Source organism: Candoia aspera, chromosome 2, assembly GCF_035149785.1.
Source record: "Candoia aspera isolate rCanAsp1 chromosome 2, rCanAsp1.hap2, whole genome shotgun sequence".
In the NCBI taxonomy this organism is placed as follows: Eukaryota; Metazoa; Chordata; class Lepidosauria; order Squamata; family Boidae; genus Candoia; species Candoia aspera.
The window spans coordinates 48,950,673-48,974,369 of record NC_086154.1 but is presented as its reverse complement, the minus strand read 5'-3'; the positions used below and the strand labels follow the sequence as shown (position 1 = coordinate 48,974,369).

Below are 23,697 nucleotides of genomic sequence, written 5' to 3'. Positions count from 1 at the left end.
ATGTCATGAGCTACATGTGCTTTAAGTGCAGGTTGATTGCCCTCCTGGAGAAGAAAGTGAAAGAACCTGTGCACCCTCCAGTTTATTAAGGAAGATGAAGAACAGTTGGTTCAAATACAGGAAACACTTGGGGCGGGGAAGAAGGACCATGCCTAAAAAATAAAACTCTTTTTCTTTGGAGCTTCAAAATAGATTCTAGAGCTTATCCAATGATGATGTTTCTGAGTAGTCCATAAAAAACAGCTGCTACAACCCTCAGAACCTGGGAAGAAAACTATACAAAGGGAAGGACTTCAACCTCTACCATGAAGATAAAGGGACAGTGACCAGTCATTCCCTACAGAGAGGGAATAAAGCAGTCCAGAAAATAGTGGGATGCCAATTACTGGGCTGTGAAGGTATCCAATAAGGTGGGAAAATAGTTCAGTTGCTGAGATTTCTGAAATCTTCTACCATTCTCTTTCAATAAACCCAGGTTAAAACAATCTGGAAGAAGCTTGCTCTTTGTGGAGGTGGGAGAACTAAGAACCTGACAACTGTGGGGAAACAGTAGTTGCTTTCAAGTATTTGAAGATGGGGTTGATTTGTTCAGTGTGGTTCTAGAAGGCTAACAGTGGGATTAATTTATCAGGCTGTAAATTTCAGTTGGACATCAGGTAGAACTTCCTGATGAGCTGTTCAACAATGGAACCAACTGCCTATGGAAGATATGGATTTATCTAGCTGAAAATCCTTAAACAGAGGTTAAATGACCATTTTGCAGGGATGTAATAATACTGGATTCCTACACCAGGCAGAGAGCTGGACTGATGATCCCTATCATCTCTTCCAACCCTTACATTCTATGATCCTGTAGAGAAGATTGCAACTTCAAACACAGGAGGAGTAAATGGAAATGAGCATGAATTAATAAATGAAACAAAGGAAAAATAGTTAGGTTGTGACTCTAAAACAGAGAAAAGGGAAAGATGAAATAGAACTGAATGAGAGTTGGTCTTGTGAAGGTGAGTTGATGAATCTACTCATGGAGATAAGGCATATGTTTAATTACAAAGAGGCTAAAATAGAAGTCAGAATGTATGAAGTGGCGTCATTTAGATTGTGGATTACTTATGAAAGTATGAACTCATAAACTGGGGATCCTGTAATAACATGCCATATTCCAGTGAATTGTGATAGTGTAAATACCTGGGATGAGTTTTAGGGAAACTCTCTTCGCACCAGTTGAGAATTATAGGACCTATGTTCTTTGGATTAGAGTACCCACCTGTTCATTTATCTGAATTTAGAACTCTCTCTTAGATCTTCCTGCTCAATCAAGAAAGAGGTTGGATTGTCATTTGTGGGGACATGGTCCTGTTCTTCCTTGTACAAATACAGCTTAATAACATTGGAAAAAAAAGCTGGAAAACACTCACTTTAGCAATGAAGAACATACTGCATTTTTGTTGATGACTGTTCAGAGGATTGAAGCTAAGCAGGTGCCACTGCCTTTAGCAGCTCTCAGTATCAGCTCTTATGCTTCTCTGTTCTTAATGCTTCAGCAAAATAAAAAGCCATTTCAAAATCAGGAGCTTTTCTGGGATGTGGTGATTATTATTTCACCTCTGAAGTTAATGTCAATAAAGCCTTACCTGGAACACCTGCAATTAACTACAAATACAACTGCCCTAACCTAAAAAAAAAAAATGCTGAGGGGCTGTAAAATAAATGCAGATTATAAAAAGGAAAATCCTAACATTGCCATTCACATCAAAATCTTTCTGGGATTTAATTAATGACTTCGTATTTCAACATGGCTTAAAATGAAAGATCAGAGTACTTCAGGATGGCAGGCTCTCAGCCAACTTAGTAAGTACTTTATGTTTATATTGAGCACTAACGATCACAGAACAATACAGAGTTCTACTATCCTTTGCACAGATTAGAAAATGCCACATATTTTGTACAAATATTAAATAAAGAAATGCCTAACAGTGGATAATGCTAACAAATGGATAAGCTGCTTTTAAGGAATTTACCCTGTATATCTCTTAACAGGTAATCTCCTTTATAAATGTCAGCATGTCAACATCCTTACTAAAAATACAGGAATAAATGTTTCCTCATTTTTGTAGACAGAAGATATGGGGCCCATATGTATGACTGATTTGTGTATGGGTGTGATTGTAATAAATGTACATTTGTCTTCTTAACTACTCTCTGATCCCCTTATGGGGGAATACATCAAATTGGGGCTCATTTTCAGATAGATTTATACATGCATTTTATAGCAATGGCCTGTGATTGTACAATGAATCCTCAGTTTCAGTGCAATGGTGTCTGGATGCCATGGGCAAAATTCACATTGTATTTTCCATCAGTGGTGTAGTGATGTTGTTAGGCAAGTTACATTAACTGTATAATGACACTTGCAAATTATGCAAATTGCCTTATTTGTGTTTGCTATGGATGCCCTACTCCCTGGTTTAGTGGATTGCTGGAATAATGGAGTTTCACTGTACCAAGTTTCTGCTGTCCAAACTGCATAAAAGCAGCAACATTATTCTAAAATATCCTTCACATCTCTCAATTTTGATTGGTCATTTTACTTTGTTCTGAGAAGCCGGTGAGGTGACTGTAATGTTGGTTAGAACTGGGGGGTGAGGTCAGTCCACCCTCAGCTGTGGAAACTCACAAGGTAACTTTGGGCTAGCTACTCACAGTTTAACCTACCCCACAGGACTGTTGTTGGGATAAAATAAAGGGAGAATCCCTGTAAGTGCTTCAAATTCCTGGAGGAAAGGCAGGGACAAATAAGTTCTTAATGCATTATTTTTTAGATTTCAGAATGTTGTGGGCAGCTGCTTACTTCAGATGTTGAATATTGATATATTGATTCAAAAAGATTGAAATATTATTAGTCCTCAGAACATGATATCATATAAACATTTACTGTAGAGAAGAAAAATGTTACACTAATTCAAGGGCTCTTTGTATACAGTTCCTTATATGAAAATTGCAATATGTTACCTCTGAGACTGTGTTGCTAATTCCTTTAAAAATCAATTCTTTCTTTAAAGAAAATTGCTTCTGTGGAGTCCTTGGTGGGTAATGAAACGTCTGCAAGCAGACAACCAAGCTTAGAGAGCACCAAGGACTCCACAGGTCAACCCCAAGCTACAGATTTTCTCTTCTATTAAAATTGCTTCATTGTCCCCATGAAATTCATGTGGGTGAAACATTGTTTTTCTATTTTCTACCTTCAAAGTATCATGTAGGACATTTATCTGATCATGCGATTGTTCTGAGTCCACAGTCTCAGTTTTACATCCCAAATACTATAGTTAGGTTGATGGCATCAATATCCAGTGTGCCAAAAGTTTAAGATATTATAGAGGATTGCACACCTCTATAATGATAAATCTAGTCATGCTATTTTAAAGAAGGAAAATTCCCGGTGAAATAGTAGATGTTCTGCCTGAATAATAGCAAGCAGGGGCAGATCTAAAGGTTCTACCTGAAATTTGATTTCCTACATAATCCATTTAAAACAGCAGCAACTAATCATTGAAGTAAGGCTGAAACCAGTAAAAGTAAACCAGTAGTTCTTACTTTCCCTCATCTTTTGAAATAACAGTTTTGCACAGCCCATCCCAGGATTTCAACTCTTCTTCTGTGGTTTATATTTCAAAAGAATTATGTAAGTGCGTCTTACTTAGGTCTCAGCAAGTGGCAATACCTGCTGAACCATGTCTAAGCTTGGAAGCTAAGTAGGATCAGGCCTAGTTAGTACTTGGATGGGACACTACTCAGGATGACTAGAACTCAGACATATCTGCAGTGGAGGTAACCAAGGGGCAAAATGGTTGACATCGAAGCTGTCCATATTTCTGCAGAGGAACTAACATAGGTATGTCCATAAAGTAAGAAAGAGTCAAGCTCACTTAAAGGGAATGTTTCTTCTGTAGTAGTCAGACTTAATTAGAAACTTAATTAGAAGTGCTTTTCTGTTTTTATTACTTAGGCCACGTATACTTCAATAATTGTTCTTAATGTACTGTATATACTCACGGAGAAGCCCAAATTTTTAACCAAAATATCATGAAAAATCTGCTTCCCACAGATAAGCTGACCCTTGACATTTTTATGTTTCTAAAATATATTCTGAAGGACTTCATTTATTTTCATATTTCGTATCGATAAATATTGTTTTCTAGAAGAGATTCCATTTTAAATTTTCACAATTGGCTTATCTGTAGGAGGCACATTTTTCATGGTATTTTGGTTCAGCTTATCCACAAATATATATGGATGCTTTTAAAAAAGTATTCCCATGGATAAGCCCATACATGGATAAGCTGAACCCAATTTTGAGGGTGCATTTTGGAGCCTAAAATTCTCAGCTTATCCACAAGTATATAAGGTATACGTGTATGGTAGAAGATAGTGAAGACCTTTCTTAGAAGATGAAACACAAACCACTTCAGATTCAAATCTTGACTGGCAAATGCCTCTGTGACATATATTGCTTTGCCTTTCAGAATTCACGTGTCTTGAAGCATGAAGGTATTGCCACGCTTGCTCAGGGCCCTACTGGAATCTACATTCATATTTGGAGAGGGATTAGGATCAATGGAGAGTTATTTATAGAGAGTTGTTTGTTTGTTTGTTTATTTGTTTATAGAGCGCAGTAGATTTGCTAAAGCAGCCCAACGAGGTTCCCAAATGAGGTTAGAGTGAATTGATCAGAGAAGTTTAGATTAAATACCAGGTGAAGAACTTTGTTCTATCCAGATCCCTACTTACATTTTTTGACCTCTTAGTTTGAAAATCTGTTAAAGTTGCTGTGCACTTTGTTTTCCTATTTATTTATTTTTTTGATATAGAGTTGTGCTCTTGTTTTACACTTTTCAGATTTAAAAAAAATGGACTTGTAAATCTCTGTATGAAAAGAGCTTTTAAAATACCTGTTGTTCATCATTTCAATCAGCTGTAGGTATCCAGATGAAACTGGAGTTTTTCCAAAGGAAATTTTGGACTGCCAGTAGACAGGTATGTTACTATTGGGTATATAAAAGTCTTGTGTCTTTTGACTAGCAATAAAGCTGGAGAGACTCAGGAAAACATTTGACAGAATCTGTCACTTTCTGTAAGTTAAATATAACTGGCAGAAGAGGTTTTGGTAAATAAATTCCATCAGTGTAGTCACCATCCTTAGCTAAAGATGAAGCTAGGCTTAAATAGACTAGTGAGCCAGGATTTATTTTTTGAGTTGTGATCAATCAATCTTTATTTGGTCATAGAATAGACCAGCAAACGAGTTGTGATTAACACAAGTACCAGAAGTCACTCTGGACTTTGGGGCACAAGTCACCAAATGTGGCTGACTCAGATTTCTCTCTCATTTCCATCAGTTCTACCAAATGTCTGAAGAGAGATTTGAATGAGAGAGAGGTTCACTGAGTTTAAATAGAATGCACTTTTTCTTTGACTCAGTTTCTTATTTTTCAACAATGAATGAATTTGTCCTTGTTACCATACAATTTTATGAACCGAACACAAAAATTAAATATTAAATATTTTTGCATACCATATCGCATGTTTCTGGAAGTGTAGATTTCTCTGTGTTCAAAAGATGAAAACTGTAAACCCTGTTCAATGCTACCAATCCTCTCCTTTTACAGTGCACTTCTCTTGATGGCCGATGTTCTATAAGCTGTGACGATGAGGTGAGCAAGACATTTCATACATGTACTACCAATTTTTCTTAGTAATGAAACTGAAGACAATCATGCAAAGCATATAATCATACTAAGATGAGACAAAAAAATGTGTGTTTAGAAAAGATATTCCATCTGCCTGGTATACTGATACGTGCCTATGAAATTGAGATGTAATTTTAGAAGATGACATGGAAAATTAGCCTTGAGTATTTGCTTCTTCAAAACTAAGGTCCCATTTATCATGGATGTAGTAGTAAAGATGGACTGTGCTATGTCACGTTTGAAAGTTTCCAAAAGGGAAAAATAATGAATGTAAAAAATCATTGAGTTTTGAAGAATAATTTACTCCGGTCTTCTCCCTAACATGTGATATTTTTATTGACTGTGTGTGTGTGTGTTTGGTGGCAATGTATTTAACTATGCCACAATTTAACTGAAACCTGAAGTGGCAAAGTTCAGGAAAAAAATTAATATTCAGTTTTGCTGAATGAATAACTTGCCCTTTAATGTGGCAGCCAATATCTTTTTGTGAGTAGCATTTTTAACATAGAATTCTTCTTATTCAAACTTCGAAGTCTGAGTTTTGGGAAGAAAAATGTTTGAAAAGATGCTCTTATTCTGATTTTTCAAACCACATATACCAGTTTTTCTAGTGAATATTCTATTAACTGTAGTTATGTCTACCTTTTGAAAAAAAAACTTTGATCTGTGGGACATGTTTAAAGTGCAGCTATTAAAAGTAAGTCAAAGAGCTATTAATTTCATCATCAATTTTCATTTCTTGGTTTAGAAAAACGTAGAAGTACAGTGTATTTTATGGGCTTGGGCTCTTTTCATAAGCTTCTTATATATTCTAGTATATTCTTGTATCTAAAGTTTTTATCAGATAAATGGAAGGGGTGCTTCTCTAAATAGAGGTCTCTTTTCTCAAATGGACACTCCTTCGCTTCATGTAACAAGCAGATCCAACCCTATAACATCCACATACTGTGTGTTCTGCTGATGTACTTTGCCACACATTTCTCCCAATTCCCTTTTTCCAAGGTCATTGCATTGATAGACACTTCAGTGAAGTTTTCCTCACTTTCAGATTTATTTCTCAAATGTCTCAAACCAAGACAGGAATATTGTTTCCTCCTTAGGTGAAAAATACAGCTTATTGAACTCAAAGACTTACAGACATTTTTGTTACTTTACAGAATATTAACTGTTACCTCATTGACAATAATGGATTTATATTAGTTTCAGAAGACTATACACAGGTAAGTAGAAATCTGTTTCTTGCCTTCTTGGAAATCCAGCGTTACACAATGCATTTTGCCAGTGGTGTGCAGAAATAATGAATAGCATGAGATTAAAAGAATTTTAAAAAGACGCCCTGCCCCAAAGCATGTAGTTTTCTTTTCAGGGGGCCTGAAATAATTTCCTTTCTGATGGTCTGAAATAGCATCTTCTCATTGGGTGGGTCTGCTCTTAAGCTCATAAAACTTTAAGTTATAGAACCCCTTCTTCAGACATGTCTATCATGCCTGAAGACGTTTATGTTAAACATGGATTTCTCCTCAAGTATTTTGCCCAAATGTAGAAAGGTTTGTGCTTACCTTTTGGATTTTGAGCATTTTGGCAATTCTAGATGAGCGAGTTATAGCAATTAATAATTGCATAGGATTTTACAGGATTAATTAAGCACAAGAACAGGAAGTAAAAGTAGAAGACAGTACATGAACTGGGTTTTAGCCAAACCTGATGCCACCCTCAGCTGAAGTCTCTGATTCAGCAATAAAAGCTATATAGAACTTGTGAAAAATCACAAGGAGTCTGCTAGCACCTTTTCTGACTAATAACTTTTATTAAAAGGCATAAGCTTTCATAAACTTTTACAGTATGCCCTTTAACAAAATGTCATAGCCAGAACAGATGTTACCAGACGACTCCTCATTTTTAGGGATATGTCAGGCTGTCCGCTAACTAGTCATGTTTATACTATTATGGCATCTGTCTCCTCCATGATAACTTTAAATATGATGAATGTAATATTTAATCTTTTTGAAGTAAACAGAACCGTTAAGAAAATGGTTCTAAAAATAGCAGCTTAAAAATATTAGATAATCAGATATTTTCAGACACAGAGCACAATCCGAAGGTAATGAGCAGACATCTCATGCTCATCTGTTTTTTCCTTCTCTGCTGAAGCTACCTGTTTTTCCCAAATTTGTTCTAAAACGTTATCTAACTCAACCGAGTGTGAGGGCTGATGAAGGGGATTCTATGATCGAAAAAGTTCTGTCAGTGGAAAAACTATACTGGATTCTACTAATGGATATAATTTATGGAAATAGGACTAAAACTTGAAAAAAAATAGAATATGCTTCCATTTCCCTTTTATTGGAATTCTGTAAACATCCTCTTTCATGGGTTACTGAAGAAGCAGTACAACTGTATAGTCTATAAAATTAGTAGTATTGTATATACAGTAATTGAGCAGATCAAATTAACTTCTGTAGAACAGAAAATTGTAGGATATAATCTAACTAAAGTTAAGCAGAAAGTTATGTTCCACAATTTCATTATAAACAAACCACAGACTTTAATATTTTTTAAACTATGGGAATTAAAACTGATCATAGTCATTGTTTCAGATTATTTAACCCATATTATATGTTGAGAGTTAACTTTTAAAGTTGATTAACCACTGTTGTATATTTTAAGCATCAGATTTCCTTCTTTCCAGTAACTTGTATATATTTTTCCATTGTTCTTATGAAAGTGAGGCATGTTTAGACTTATTTGATGCCTGGCATCCTATCTTCTCAATCTCCATTCCTCAGATCGTCCCACTGAACGGAATATGTTCAAGCTATAAAATACAAATGCTTGTAGTGAATTTTACCCACCCAAGTACTTTGGATATAAAAAGGGAACTCTTACTTTTTTAGCAGAAAAATGCTTCCGTTTTGGGCCTGGCCTGTAATTTCTTTGCCAGCAAACTCCCAGGTGCATATTTGAGGCCAAGTCTATCACTTACAGCAGTACTGGTATTTCATTAAAACAAACTTCATGGAATTCATGCAATGCCCTTTTCCCCCACAGAAATGCTGGGATTACTTCTTTAAGAAATAAACAAGGGTTGTTCCTGTACTGCAAAATGACATATGCTGCATGTACGGGGGATTTGAATGTCAGGAAAAATGCCTAGCCAGGAGTTATCAAATCTCTTTGGGACTGTCCAGAAAATCCACAACCTAAGACTTTGTTTTCTTATCTCAAATGTATCTTTGTTAGTCAATTCCTTTTTAATGTAATAAACAGAATCCAAATAGCTCATTCCGTAATATAAAGCTAAATATTTATGTATCTGATAAATGTAGAGAATTAAATAGGTCATGTAGGAATTATTGAAGAAAACACTTTTTATTATTTGTTTAGAATAGTCTTTAAAACCATATTTATACTTTTGTGAAGTAGGATTTTATGTTCAGATTAGAGCATTTTCTTTACAAGCTTGAGTTCAGCACATTTTTTAAAAAATTATTTCCAGCATCGGATGTTACACAATGAACTGGAGTCTATTACGTAAACTCTCACATCTGCTCAAGGAATTATTTTGTAAGCCTTATAATTTGTCATGATATTCAAACCCTTTTCAATTTTTACAACAGTGAAGTAGAACTCAGGACTTTATTTCATACACATTAACATTTTTCTGATTATTTTATAGGAATGAAATTGTAACCAGTGTTGATTTGTATTTATCTGAAATTTCTGGGCATTTTCTTTTGGCTTCAGACTGGAAACTTCTTTGGTGAAATTGAAGGTGCAGTGATGAACAAATTGCTAATAATGGACTCATTTAAAAGGTAAGGATGTACCACCCATTTCTTCTCACAAAAATGAGCATATATACATCTAACAAATTCAAAGATTGCTTTGCATTTCTTTTTCTTACTGTTCATTGATCTTACTGTACTGTATTTCAGTACTTCTGTGCAGGTGGCATCCCAAAAATACAGTCAGGAGTTGTTATTTGTAGTTCCTTTAACACATACATTCTCTAGGATGACAGTCAACCCCACACCCCCACCATACACAAATAAATAAATCAAATTGCATTTTCAGTCAGTCATTGTGGTTGTTCCCATATTTATCCTTCTTGTCTCAGTGCTAGGAAAGGACAGTTACATACTGAGACAGCTTTTGTCTTCCAAAGGAATGCAGGTGTGCTCATTCTCCAAAGTGAGCTGAAGGGCTTGGCCAATTCAAAAGAAACAAGCTCTCTGGCATAATGCAGAAGTGAAGGAACTCTGTCTGATTTCATTTCCCATCTTTTCTCCAAGGAACTCAATCTGGTATCAAATGATTTTCCCTCCCCTTCAATTTTATTCTCAAAACATCTTCCAAGATGGATTAGGCTAGGAGATAATTTGTGCGCAAGACCATCCAGTGAGTTTTGCTTCTAAGGGTGTCCAGAGCACAAGCATCATTTTTAAAGGGTTTTAGTCCAATCATTAAAACAAGTTTTTTTACAAATAATCAGGATCTCAAACATATTGAAGAGCAACACTTACCTTGGGCTGGTAATTTGCCATACAGAAAATGACTTGTTCTATTTTAATACTGTTAATACTGTTAATAGGTTGTAACAAATCTCACAAGATTGGAACACTGCCCAATAGCTACATTGGTACATGAATGAGAAGGAAAGAAACTAAAGTAAAAGTGGAATGATGTCAGTAAGAGAAAGTAACCATCCTTTTGAAAATATATTAAAAGGATAAATTAATCTTCCGACAGAATGAATGGGAGGTGAATGTAAAAAAGAGGATAAGCCTCCCAGCTCTATTATGACACTGGGCAGTACACAGTTTAATTTCAAGACAATATGCTACAAACAATATAAAAACAGAATCAAAGCATTGAAAAAAAGCAGAAGTCTGGAAAAATAACACTGTTTCCAATAAACCACTCATCTTGATATGGGCTCTGCCATCCACTCTGGAGGAGGCAGGTTTTAAGGGCTAGCTTAAATAAGGACAGGGTAGGGATAATGCAGATTTCTGGGGGGATATCATTCCAGCGGGTAGGCCTGTGACAGAGAAGGCCTCTCCCTGGGCCTTACCAGGTGGGACTGTTTAATTGATTGGACCCAGAGCATGTCAACCTTGCTAGATCAAGTAGGATGGGCAGCAACCACGGAAGGCAAACAGTGCCTCAGATAACTAGGCTTTGTTATTTGTTTTATTCACCAGCACCTTGAATTAGAACTGTGGATGTCAGCCCTCCAAGATAGACCAGGTCAGGAAACAGACACTCTAGGCTATATAGGCTATAATAATATAATTTTGAAAGCCTGACAACATTTCCGCATCCCTTCCTCTTATAGCAAAGAGAGTCATGGTGAAGCAGTCTTGAGTTTCTTTTTCACATCTTCCTGCTAAATTCATGTTTTCCCAATGGTTACATACCTTGTTCAAAGCCATCTCTGTACTCCTCTACTCTGGAAGTTTAGTGGTAAACAGTACAGCTCATGGAGCACAGGCATTATATGACTGTACCATAACATTTCCATTCTGGACCACTTGCAATTTCTGAGTGGTCTTCAAGGGCATAGAGTATATTGCAATAGTCCAAACATAAGGTGACAAAAGCACAAGTTTTTGAGGGCCTCCTGGTCCAAATATGGGTGCGATTGTTGCATTAGATGAATTTGTGTGAAGGCCTTCCTGGCCACAGCTGTCACCTGCTCCTTGAGCAGGAGCTGTGAGTCCATGCAGACCCTAACTTGTACACCACTCTTGAAGGGGGGGGGGGTGCAACTTCATCCAGGACTAAACATGGAATATTTCCAGACCTGGGTGGTAAAAAACCCCACTGACACTCAGTCTTATTGGGGTTGGGCCTGTTCCTCCCCTCTGAACATCTTGCAGCATCACCAGATTAGCCTGTGGTTGAGATGTACAACTGGGTATCATCAGCATACTCATGACACCTGACCTGAGACTGATTGATGACCTAATGTAGATGTTAAACAGGAGAAGCAAGACAGTCAAGCCCTGAGGAGTTTTTGGCTCAGTCTCTCTCACCCACCAATACCAACCAGACTGACCATAAAAAAAGGAGAACCACCGCCATGCCTCCCATTTCTAATCCTGTGGACTGTCCAGAAAGATACCATGGTTGATGATATTGAAAGCCCCCAAAAGGTCAAGGAGAACCAGTGTGAAGGAATTTGGAGCTGACACTGGGGAAGGTATGAGTGAACTTTCAGAATTGATATCAGCCCTTCAGGGTAGGCCAGGTCAAGAAATAAACACCACAGGGATTCCAGGAATGCTACTTTATTGTTGGAGGGTATAATAACAGAAGCTTGATTAGGTAACTTCTTGAAACAGATTAAAAATAATTATATTGCAGAGTGCCACGTAAGTATAAAAAAGGTTGCATGGTGGAATGTAAAGTGAAAAAGTCTGTTAATGAGGGGAAAATGCATATAAGAGAAAGATTGCTGCAACAAATGAAGAAGAGGGACATATATTTTATCAGATTATATAGAGAAAAAGATACTTGCAGAAATAAAGCCCAAAACAGCAAAGAATGGTGAAGACTAAAAGAGGCAGAGGAAATACAAAGTGATTTTAATGTAAATAAATACTTGTTTTGGAAGTGGATGAAAAAGATTAAACAAGGAGCCTCCAGAAAAAGGAATGCAATTAAAAATAAAAGTAATGAATGATTTGAGTTGAAACTCGCATGAGGGAATGCAGGAAAAGGTATTTTCGAGATTGTAAGGAAATGATAGTGATATGCCCAAAGAGTGGAATTGAAACACATGCTTGAATTGTTAGGGTCCAAGAAAAAGCTGATGAAAAGGAAGTCATAAGTGCTGTGAACATGTTGAAAAAAAAGTATTTTGCAGAATTCTGATTGGAAGGGTAGAAATATCAGAATGAGTAAAAAATATGAGATTGAGTAAAATTTGGAAAGTGCAGTGCAGCTTAGTACTGGACGGGCTGGGTGCAGATCAGATTTTCCCTCTTCAGATCATTGACAAATGTATGACTGTGAGGAAGAATATTTTTATATGTCTGTTAATTTGGAGAAAGTGTATGATTAAAGTGAATTGGATTAAGAAAAGTTTTGTATGAATATGGAGTTGAAAATTGGTTGCTGAATGCAGTATCAATGGTACATGATGGATGTGTGTTTGTGTGAATAAAATGCTTAGCAAATGGTTCAACATTGAGTAGAGAGAAAAAGGATGTGAGATGCCCCCAGTCTTGTTTAATGTGTTTATGACAAATATACCCAGATTGATTCTAATGATATTAGAGGTATGTTGGTTGGGGACATAAACATGCATGTACAATTGCATGATATATTTATGTATAAAACAATATAGCAGACATGTCTTCCATAATGATAACCTACACAATTCATGTTATTTATGCTGATACAAGGGCTTTGTGAGAATGGATGTGCTTAAAATGCAGATCCAACATCACTTATGAAAACCCCACCTGGTAGGAACACAAACATTTGATCTACTCTTGTGAAGCTTTCCATGAGCAACAAATGAGATTTCTAGGACAATATACTCTCCCCCACTGGAGGCTCTCTCTGCCAGTGGAGGAAATATCTAAAGCCAATCCAAATATCTTCCAATCAACAAACAGAGGGCAGAAAGGGGGAGTGAGGATTATGCTGCAGTGATTTGTGTTTACAAAATACTTTATGCTTTTTGTTAAATGTTCTATCTGACATGAATGAAGCAAAGAGACTATGGATAAAGAGCTGGTGCCCATTTTTATAATTCTATAATTCTGATAGCTAATTTGAAATGGCTCATGGATTAAGCGTTAATGCTTATAAAGTTCCCAGTATCAAAGTCAGCTGAGAACAGCTAAGCTCCATGTTGAAAACACCTTGTTAAAAAAAAAACGAGCTGGTTGTTTAAACACCAGGAGCTGGTCTTTGCAAACAAATTTTAAATTGTCAAATGGTATAATTTTAAATAATTCATCTTCTTTTTCCTCTGTACGACTGATAGTGGCTGTTATGAAACAAAGTCAACCTCCATTTTATTTTCCATGCAGGAGGGGGAAACTTTGAATCCAACTCAGATAAAGATTAGTCACACAAAACTAAAATGTATTATTAGTCAGGTAGGAATTGTTCTAGAGATGTGCATAAGGCAAAGACAGGAGAGGAGGGAAGGCATTGGGAAGATCAGAGCAGGTGGGCTGATGGGACATGCCAGGCTGGAACATCAGTAGCACTGGTGTTTGAGGGGGCAGAGAGAGGGAAGGAAATGGAAGGTACTAGAAGTTAGGGATGTGGGCAAGCCAGAGAGCTATGCTAGGCCTGGAGTTTGTCCATTACTGCTGAGGCTATCGGCATAAGGGGGAACCCCACAAGCCACTACATTGGTGACGAAGGGAAGGGAAGATCAGAGTCAGGCGGTTTGGTAGGATATGCCACATGGGGTGATGCTGAGGCAAGGAGGGAAGTGATAGGATAATACTTATCAGCCTTTTCCTACCTGCTCCATAAAATTACTCCATGATTCCTCCAGATTATGTTTTGGCCAAAACTTTGAGCGACCAAAATGTCCCAGGTTTGTTTGGCAGAACTAATGGTTGTAAATAGGAGCCAAATAGATTGTGTCAAGTAAATGTGCTCATTTTTCACAGTTGAACTGTTGACCCCAGAAAATTGTGTTGAGAAGTAATTACATCATTCACTTGGAATACATGATACATAACTGTTGATGGCTATCACTGATACCATATGGAATCCAGTATGTAAGCAGGTACCATAATGGTACCACAGATTGTTAAGAATTGGCTGTTATTTGCATTTTTACCCTTATAGAATCATAGATTTGGAAGGGGCTATTTCAACCATTACATTCAACCTTCTGCTCCATGCAGGAATCCAAGTTAAAGCCTCTGTGATAGATTGCTGCCCATCTTCTGCCTGGATAAACACCTGCTTCCCCTGTTATGCAGCTTTTACTGTTAGAATTTATTTCTCTAAATCCATTAAACTGGATTTTAAAATAGTTTACCTGAAACTTTCTTCTGGGTTTTCAGCAAAGAAACTGCTATAAACAGAGCCCTTAATAGAAAATCTATAAAGTTAGGAGGCCCAGAATTTTCCCATTGCTACTACTGAGTAACCTTAGTCAGCATCTACATATTTAGGAACATTTTTTCCAGGAAGCTCCATCACTTTTGATTACAGAGAAGTTAACATAACATATACTAGTATGATATATACAAATTGGACTTTACATAAAAGCATGAATTACCATGCTTCATCAGACCAAGATCTATCTGTCTGAATTAACGTTTTCCTGACTTTTGCTGAACTACAGTTCTCAGCAGTGGTAACTATTGTCCATGCTGGCTAGGCTGCTTGCAGTTGAAGTTTAAATTATTTGGAGATCCAGATGTTTATTCAGAGTTTATAGTGATAAACTCATTGTCCCTATAATAATTTTAGGACTGATGTTAGATTACAAAATCAAGCACAAATTTGATTGCTTCTAAAAAATTTCCTTTTATTTTCAATCTCTTTAATTTTTTTTTATTTTTCTTTTGATGCCTTCATCTGTCTATAGTGGTTTATATAAAGGCACTGTGTCCTCAGCCTGTGTGTGGTGTGTGTATGTGATATTTGCTCCTATAATAGCTTATTGGACTCAAAGAGTAGGTGGCAGCTGCGGCCAAGAAGGCCTTTGCACAGCTCCATCTAGTGTTCCAGTTGAGCTTCTTTATGGACTGGGAGGCCCTTCAGACAGTCACTCATGCCCTAGACACTGCCTGGCTTGACAACCACACTGTGCTGTTCTTGGGGCTGCCCTAGAGAACCACTCAGAGCTGAGACTGCTGCTTCGTGAGCGGCATTGGTTGTCAGTTTGCTTTTGGGTGTGATTCAAGCTGTTGGTCATCATCTATAGAGCCTTATATGGCCTAGAGCTAGGTAATTGCCTGGCTCTCATGGTTTCTGCCTGGCTAGAAATGCTGGCAGAATTGGCATGTTCTGGGTTCCTTTGATTAAACAGGGCAATCTATTAGGACCCAGCAAGGTGCTTTTTCTGTCCCTGGGCCTGCCCTCTAGAATGAGATCCCACTAAAATCCATGGGGCTCCCATCCTGTTGGTGTTTTGTAAAGCCCTGAAGACCTGGTTGTTCACCCAGGCCTTGGGTTAGCGGGGATGGAACCCCTTTTCGGATGTGTTTTGTCTATGTTTTTGTATAAAGTGACCGGATCCCATTTGGTTTGGTTTTGCATTTTATTGCTTATTATATTGTGAGCTGCCAAGGGCCAAGCTGGAATTGAGTGGTGCCAGAACTGAATGAAATAAATATGTACATAAAACAATTGCAGAATTCAGATTTCCAGTTGAGCTAAACATGTTCATTTTCCCAGCTATAGTGCACAAAAAGGCATCTTCTGCATTTTTAACATGATCAAGGATCCAAAGGAACCTGGCTGACTGCATACTTAATCCCCAACAAATTTCAGAGCCAGAAGTGTTTGAATCCCTGAACCACAACCAGGGCCGCAACTGGGGGGGGGGGGGCAAGCGGGTCATGTGCCCCAGACGCCGCGCTGGGGAGGCGCAAAAATGAGCACTGGGGGGGGGCAAAATGAGCACTGGGGGGGCGCCAAAATGGGAGTGGAATCCATGTTTGCCCTGGGTGACAAAGTCCCTAGCTGCGTGCCTGACCACAACTTAGGTTCCCTTTCAGGAAGTTAAATCCAACTCAGTCCTAACAAGACCGAGTGGCTGTGGGTGTTTGAACCTCCCAGATCTGGGGATATTTCATCTCTGACCTTGGGGCGGCAATTCCCCATTCAAGAGTGGTGCACAACTTGGGGGTCCTCCTGGACTCACAGCTCCTGCTCAATGAGCAGGTGGCAGCTGTGGCCAGGAAGGCCTTTGCACAGCTTTATCTGGTGCAACCAGTTGTGACCTTTCCTAGATGGGGGGCCCTTCAAAGAGTCACTCATGCCCTGGTCACCTCGTGGCTTAACTACTATAATGCACTCTACATGGGGCTGCCCTTGAAGACCACCCAGACATTTCAACTGGTCCAGAATACAGCTGTGCAGGCAGTGATGGGCATGCCTTGGTATGCCCATTAACACCTCTGCGTGAGCTATACTGGTTGCCAGTTTACTTCCAGGTGCGATTCATGGTGCTGGTTATTACCTATAAAGCCCTATGTAGCATAGGGCCTGGTTACTTGAGGGACCACCTGTCTCCCCTAACATCTGCCCAGCTGATTCAATCCTGCAGGGTTGGTGTGCTCTGGGTTCCTTCACTTAAGCAATGCCATCCATCGGGACCCTGGACTGCCTGCCCTCTGGAATGAGGTTCCTCCCATGGTCCAAATGGTCCACCCTGCTGGCATTTTGATGGAGCCTGAAAATCTGGCTCTTTACCCAGTCCTTTGGTGAGGATGACTGAAGCCTCCTTTTAACCTAGGTTTTCTTTTGTTTCCACCCAGTTTATTATCCTGCCATCTGTACCGTTGTTTCTTGTCATTCTTCTTATCTTGTTTTTCATGGTGTAAATCATCTGTAAACCACCCAGAGTTGTTAGGAGTTGAGCAGCATATACATTTTAAATAATAAAAATAATAATATGCTCTAAGCAATGGGGCTATTCCTAAAATATAGGGCAGTGCCAAGTAGAAATTGTTAAATGGAAAAAATATATTTTGATTGATTGCAGGATGTTATCTAAATTTAGTGACAACTAGTTCTGATAATAATTGATCATTAGCCCTTCAAAAGAAGATGAGTTCACATAATACCAGTGTGTGTGTTTAAACAAAAGCTGTAGTATTTCAATAAAGAATTTTAAAAAGTGGCACACAGGCTACCTGGCCAGGAGCAAAACCCTTTTTTCTCCCCTTCTAAAGGCAGGGTCAGGCTTCTCTTGACAGCACAGATCTGGGAGCAGGTGCATTCAGGCATTTGAGGGTATAGATTACAAGTGGATTTATGGTAGGTAGGTAGGTAGGTAGGAAGGAGATGATGCCATTACAAAAAAATTCCAGCATGCCATGCATCAGACTCAAGTGTCATTTATAATGATATCCAGTTTTTAATTCTTACAATTTTGCCTTCCACCCAGGTAGTGCTTGAAGCCACTTTCTTTGTCGTGGGCAGAATTCTTTTCCCCTGTTCTTCTTTTGGTAAAGGTGTAATCTATTTTCAGGCTGTTTTCTTCTGACCTTGTGAGACCAGGCTTCTTCCTGGGGCTGAGGCTAGGTCTCCATTCCAGGCAGCCTGATCATGCTGGCCTCCCATCATGAGATGGCCTTCTGCAAGAAAGCAAAGAGATGCAGTTCTTGGACTTCTTGGAGCAGGCAGGCAAACTCACTGCCAGGACCCAGTATGATGCCTCTCAGGAAGAAGCCTAGGAAGAGTTGAGAAAATGGAACAATCCTTTTGCATGAACCAGATTGATTGCTATAATAATAGATGGATTCCTTTTAGGCTGAACATTCTTAGTTTAGTAGATTGATGAAAACTTTAGTGAAGTCAAAATATTAGTACTAGTTTCTGACATTAAGAGATCAACAGTGTTAGTACTGCCTCATATAGAATGAGCAGTATAATATAGGCTGAAAAGTAAGAATACAGTGGACAGATTAAAAGGAATTTGTACTAAAACAACTTGCAGAAGCTACATAGGCTCTCTTTTTTTGAGACTGAATCATTTCTCAAAAGTGTATTTGTGGTAGTTAGTGGAGGCCAAATGTCTGCCTATTCCTTTAAACAGAATTCCCTTTCTATGTAGTCACTTTGATGTAGTAATTTTTCCAGGAGAAGAGAATTTTTAGAATCTTGGGCGAAGGAAGCCCCATTGTGTGCTTCCAGACATCATCTAAACTAAGGATAGATAACAATCCAACTGTATTCTCCTGCACTGCGTGTGTTCAACCACCACCACCTCCCCCAGATTGTGCCAGTGAAATTTGGCAGCAAAATGCAGACTGCAGTTCAGTGACACTTTTTAATGGGTGCTGTATTTATTCAAAATTAAGATTGGAAATGGAGACAAACAGCTCCCATTCTTACTTCTAAATCCATACCCCAAATCCTCCAAAGAAGGGATTTTTAAGCCAATTTCAGATCATTTTTCAGTGGTTTGGAAAGGTTTAAGGGTCAGGATGGCAGCAGAAAGCCTCTGGGAGGCAAACAGCTCCCTTTTCTATCTTTAACCCTTCACCCATCCAAAACCACAAAACGCTGTCTGAAATCAGCCCAGAAAATATCAGTTTGGGCCTGTTTTTCAGTGTTGGAGGGTTAAGGGAAGGGATTGGAACAGTTTGTATCCCAGCAGTCTCCTGCTCCCATTCTATCCTTCAACCCTTGAAAACTTATCAACTCTGTGAAAAAAAAAAGTTTGGCCCAACCTTTTTGGAAAGTTAAGAGGTTGAAGTACAGATTTTCCAGTACTGCCCACTGCTGAGCAAAACTAAGAGACTATCTACTCATGGAGTTCTCCAGTACTAGACAAAGGTTATGTTTATGAATTCCATGGTAGCACTGCCTGACTGCGTTACAAAAAATACTAAATATATTGAAGAACTGTCAAAGAATAAAGCTGATGCCTTACTGAATGCCTTCCTTTCAAATAAATCTTGTGAATATCTCTTTTGCAGTGTAACTGGGCATTTAACAAGGAATATAAGATATCTAACACACATTGCATTGCAAATAGTGTTGTAACTTGCTGGCATAATCTGAGTTGCTAATAATCCTTTGAAGCTAAATTGGTTTCAGACAGCTTTTCTTTTCAACTGTAACACACTGCAGGGTTCAAACTCTGGCTTATATTTAAACACTAAATTGCCTTTAAAAGGGTAAGATTTTGTTTAAAATGTATACTCAAAAACCGCACATTTAGTTCATGAAAAATTCTTTTATTGCTTTCAGGAAGAAATGTCTAATAAATCTAATTTGTTTTCTGACTGTATTTGGACAAACTGATTCCTGAGGGTACCTGCTTGTCCTACTAAATTAGATAGGGTGAAGGAGATCCAGGTGATCCCTTAAATGTTGTCACCTGATGGGACCTCAGAAGAGTTCATTCTTGGTGACCACCCCAGCCTCCCGCATAAGATCTGAGGGATTCCTACTCTCTTCTGGAAGGCCATGAAAACCTGGCTCATCCCCCAAGCATTGGGCTAGGATGAGGATTGAGCTGGGAGGCTGTTCGGTTTGGCGCCTGGGGGGAAGGGTGGTTTTGTTTTTATCTCTGTTTTTATTGATTGTGAGCCGCCTAGAATCATTACATGAGATAGGTGGCCATATAAGTCTTGTAAACAAAATAAAAATGTTTCTGATTTCAACTAGTTCTTCAATAATCTAGGAAACTGGAATATAAAAAGTGCATTTTATAAATTCACATCATCTAAGCCATAAAACAGAGCCAGTTTGGTGTAGTGGTTAAGGCATCAGGCTAGAAACCAGGAGACCATGAGTTCTAGTCCCACTTTGGGCACAAAGCCAGCTGGGTGACTTGGGCCAGTCACTTTTTCTCAGCCCTAGGAAGGAGGCAATGGCAAACCACTTCTGAAAAATCTTGCCAAGAAAACTGCAAGGACTTGTCCAGGCAGTCTCCAAGAATCAGACATGATGAAACGGGAAAAAAAGCCTAAGAACTTTGTTCAGTTTGTATGCTATGGCTTTAAATATTGCAATCAAAGTTCTCAGTTTCCCTTAGGGCCTTTCCCAACTTGTACCTAATGATGACACAGATATGTATGGCAGCATATTTTTTCTGCCATATTTCTACGACATTGTCTTCATCTTCTCCCCAGCCCATGTGTGAGACAGTTCTTAGCTCTTCTAGTGTTAAAACAGAGTCTTCCTCCTTATTTCAACACTGTTGAAGGACAATCTCAAGGTGGGTAAAATCAAACCTGAATAATGCGTACCTATACATCAGGTATGTCAAATTTAATCCTCCTGTATTTTAATCCTCATGAAGGCATGTGAGCCAATAGAATAGTAAGGCTGTTTTAGAAGATAGTGTGAACAATTTTGCTTATTCAGGGCATTTGAACTGAATGTATAAGTATACAGTATGTAGTTCGGTTTAAAAAAATATGACTTACAGCAACAAGATTCTGTCATTTTTGTTAATACATGTCAAACCAATTTATTGTTGCATTAGGTTCACTTCATCTGATGTAGGCAAACAGAACCCAATGCTACTCAATACTTTAAATTAGACATTCAGTTTCATAGTGTTCAATATGTAGCTAAAATATTATGGCTAATTTGCAAAGAAGAAATATAATGTCATGACTGAATTGTTTTTGGTAACTGACCAAAGATCAGCTATGAGATTTGGAAAGCCAGATCCTTTTCATGGATAGTAAAAAAACAGGCATGGTCAACAAAATGTTGGTGATGGTGATGATCAGAAGAGGCTGGACTCTCTCTAGCTTAACTTAGACATAAAATAGCTAGGATAAGATGGTACCACAAGGCAGTCTAACTCATACCAAATTCTGCTCTGCATTAGCAAGTTTGAGTTTCTAAGCCTAAATCTGCCAAACATGTTTAGTATTCAACAACTAATCATGTCTGAGTCATCACATATATTTTGTCTGCAGTGCACCTTCTTTGATTGATACAACACCATCCTGCCTTAATTCAGGAAATATTACTAAGGTGGAGAAACCCATCAACTATGTGGAGATGTTTCTTCAGTCACCTTGGAAAAAGATTTTTGAATAAGAAATCAAAAAGAAACAACCTGGAGAGAAGTAGCATTTCTCCTTGCTAAATGCTTTGGGAACAAATTCATAAATTGCTGAGTGAACCTGAGTCAAGTTTGACAGCACTTGGATTTTCTTTATGGATAAAGCGATATAGTAAAGATATAACCTAACATCATTCTGCGTCTGTAACAGGCATTGCAACATTCTCACACTGCTGCCATAACATAAGTGATGCATCACTTGGGAGAAGCCTGACAGAAATTACAGTGATACTAAAGGTTACAAGAGCCTTCAGTGGGCTGACTATTCCCAGTAAGAATGTTAGAATTGTAGCCTTTTCTAGGTTATGATACCTTTATGGATCAAAAAATCCAATCTGCTTAATTATTCTTCAGTCCATAGTATTTTAAGATGTCATTACAGTCCTCAGGATACAGGTAGAGTCCTTTTTCTTTGAGATGATAGTAGATTACCCAGGGGTTTTTAGACAGTTAATATCACAGACTAATTCAAAGAAGAGAAATTTGTTTGAGACAATTTAGTGACTTAACATCTAGCAGCAGAAAATTAAGACACACCACAGGCAAGGTTGTTGCTGCTTTCTTTTTTATCTATCAAATTTCTATCACCACCCATCTCCCCTTAGGGGGGCTCTGGGCAGTTTACAATAAAATTGACAGTTAAAATCATAAAAGACATAAATTACATTACAAATGACCAATATAAATAGAGAATAAATATAAAATCTAAGCAGCCATAATCTCTCGTTCAGTAGGGAGGGCACTATGGCACCAGCTATCCCCAGAAAGAACTATTGCCTTTCCCATCCCAAACAAGGTGGCAGAACCAGGTCTTCAAATTCTTCCAGAAGGTCAGAAGTAAAGGGGCCTGCCTCACCTCCGGGGGCAGAATGTTCCAGAGGCGGACGCCACTGCGGAGAAGGCCCACCTCCTGGACCCTGCCAGGTGGAATTCCCTTACCTACAGGGTCCATAGCATGCCCTCTCTGCATGACTGGGTGGGACAGGTCGATGTTATGGGGATGAGACAGTCACTCAGGTAACCTGGCCCCATGTCATGTAGGGCTTTAAAGGTGATAACCAACACCTTGAATTGGACCCGGAAGCAAACCAGCACCCAGTGCAGCTCACGGAGCAGTGGTGTTACATGTACCCTTCTAGGGGCTACTAAAACTGCTCATACGGATGCATTCTGCACTAGCTGTAGCTTCCAGATACTCATCAAGGGTAGCCCCAGGTAGAGTGCATTGCAGTAGTCTATATGGGAGATGACCAGGGCATGAGTGACTGTTCGGAGGGCATCTCGATCCAGGAATGGGTGTAACTGGCGCACAACACGAAGTTGTGCAAAGGCCCTCCTGGCCACGACTGCCACCTGCTCTTCGAGCAGGAGTCGTGAGTCCAGGAGGACAACCAGGTTCCACACTGGGTCTGAATGGGGCAGTGCAACTCCATCCAGAACTAAAGATGACAACTTCCTGGATACAGAGATGCCATCAACCCACAGCCATTTCATCTTACCAGGGTTCAGCTGAAGCCTGTTGTTCCCCATCCAGGCCCCCACAACCCCCAGGCACTGAGAAAGGGCAGTCACCACATCACTTAGCTCACCCAGGATGGAGATATATAATTGAGTATCATCAGCATATTGATAATACCTCATCCTGTGGTGACAAACGACCTCACCCAGTGGTTTCATGGGTGAGGGGAGGGGAGAGAACCGAACTCTGCAGCACCCCACACAAGAGGGATTGAGGGTCAGATCTCTCATCCCCTATCACCACCGATTGGGACTGGCCCTGGAGGAAGGAGGTGAACCAGTGCAAAACCACGCCGCCCACCCCCAACTCCCTGAACTGCCCCAAAAGGATACCATGGTTGATCGTATTGAAAGGATCTGATGCAATGAACTTAATAATGACCTGATTCATGCATTCATTTAAAATGCAGATTTCAGTTTTATTGCAGATGTATACAGAATGAAAGCAAAAAGCCACGACTAAGGATTCCTGGTCAAACTACCTAATAAAAGGCAAACAGGCAGTCAGAACCCCCCTCCACATCCCTTCCCCCTTTCCACCAGCAGACTGGCATTCCATTTCCAACCATCTCTGGCTGATATGACCTTGGACTCCATCATTAGATGAAACTCTATTCTTTCCCACTCTCAACACATCTCCCCCTCCTTTCTGGTGCTTGACACATGTTGATGCGACTG

At 39.0% G+C, this 23,697-nt stretch overlaps 1 protein-coding gene across 1 annotated transcript in view; it reads left to right on the top strand.

The window, feature by feature from the left end:
- LOC134489973 (voltage-dependent calcium channel subunit alpha-2/delta-3-like) overlaps positions 1–23,697 on the top strand; it is a 178,617-nt gene that overhangs the window by 119,589 nt on the left and 35,331 nt on the right. Inside the window, exons 14-17 of the mRNA XM_063292850.1 lie at positions 4,973–5,034; positions 5,667–5,711; positions 6,905–6,967; positions 9,492–9,562. Coding sequence (XP_063148920.1) covers positions 4,973–5,034; positions 5,667–5,711; positions 6,905–6,967; positions 9,492–9,562 — 241 coding nt within the window. The remainder of the gene's footprint in view (positions 1–4,972; positions 5,035–5,666; positions 5,712–6,904; positions 6,968–9,491; positions 9,563–23,697) is intronic.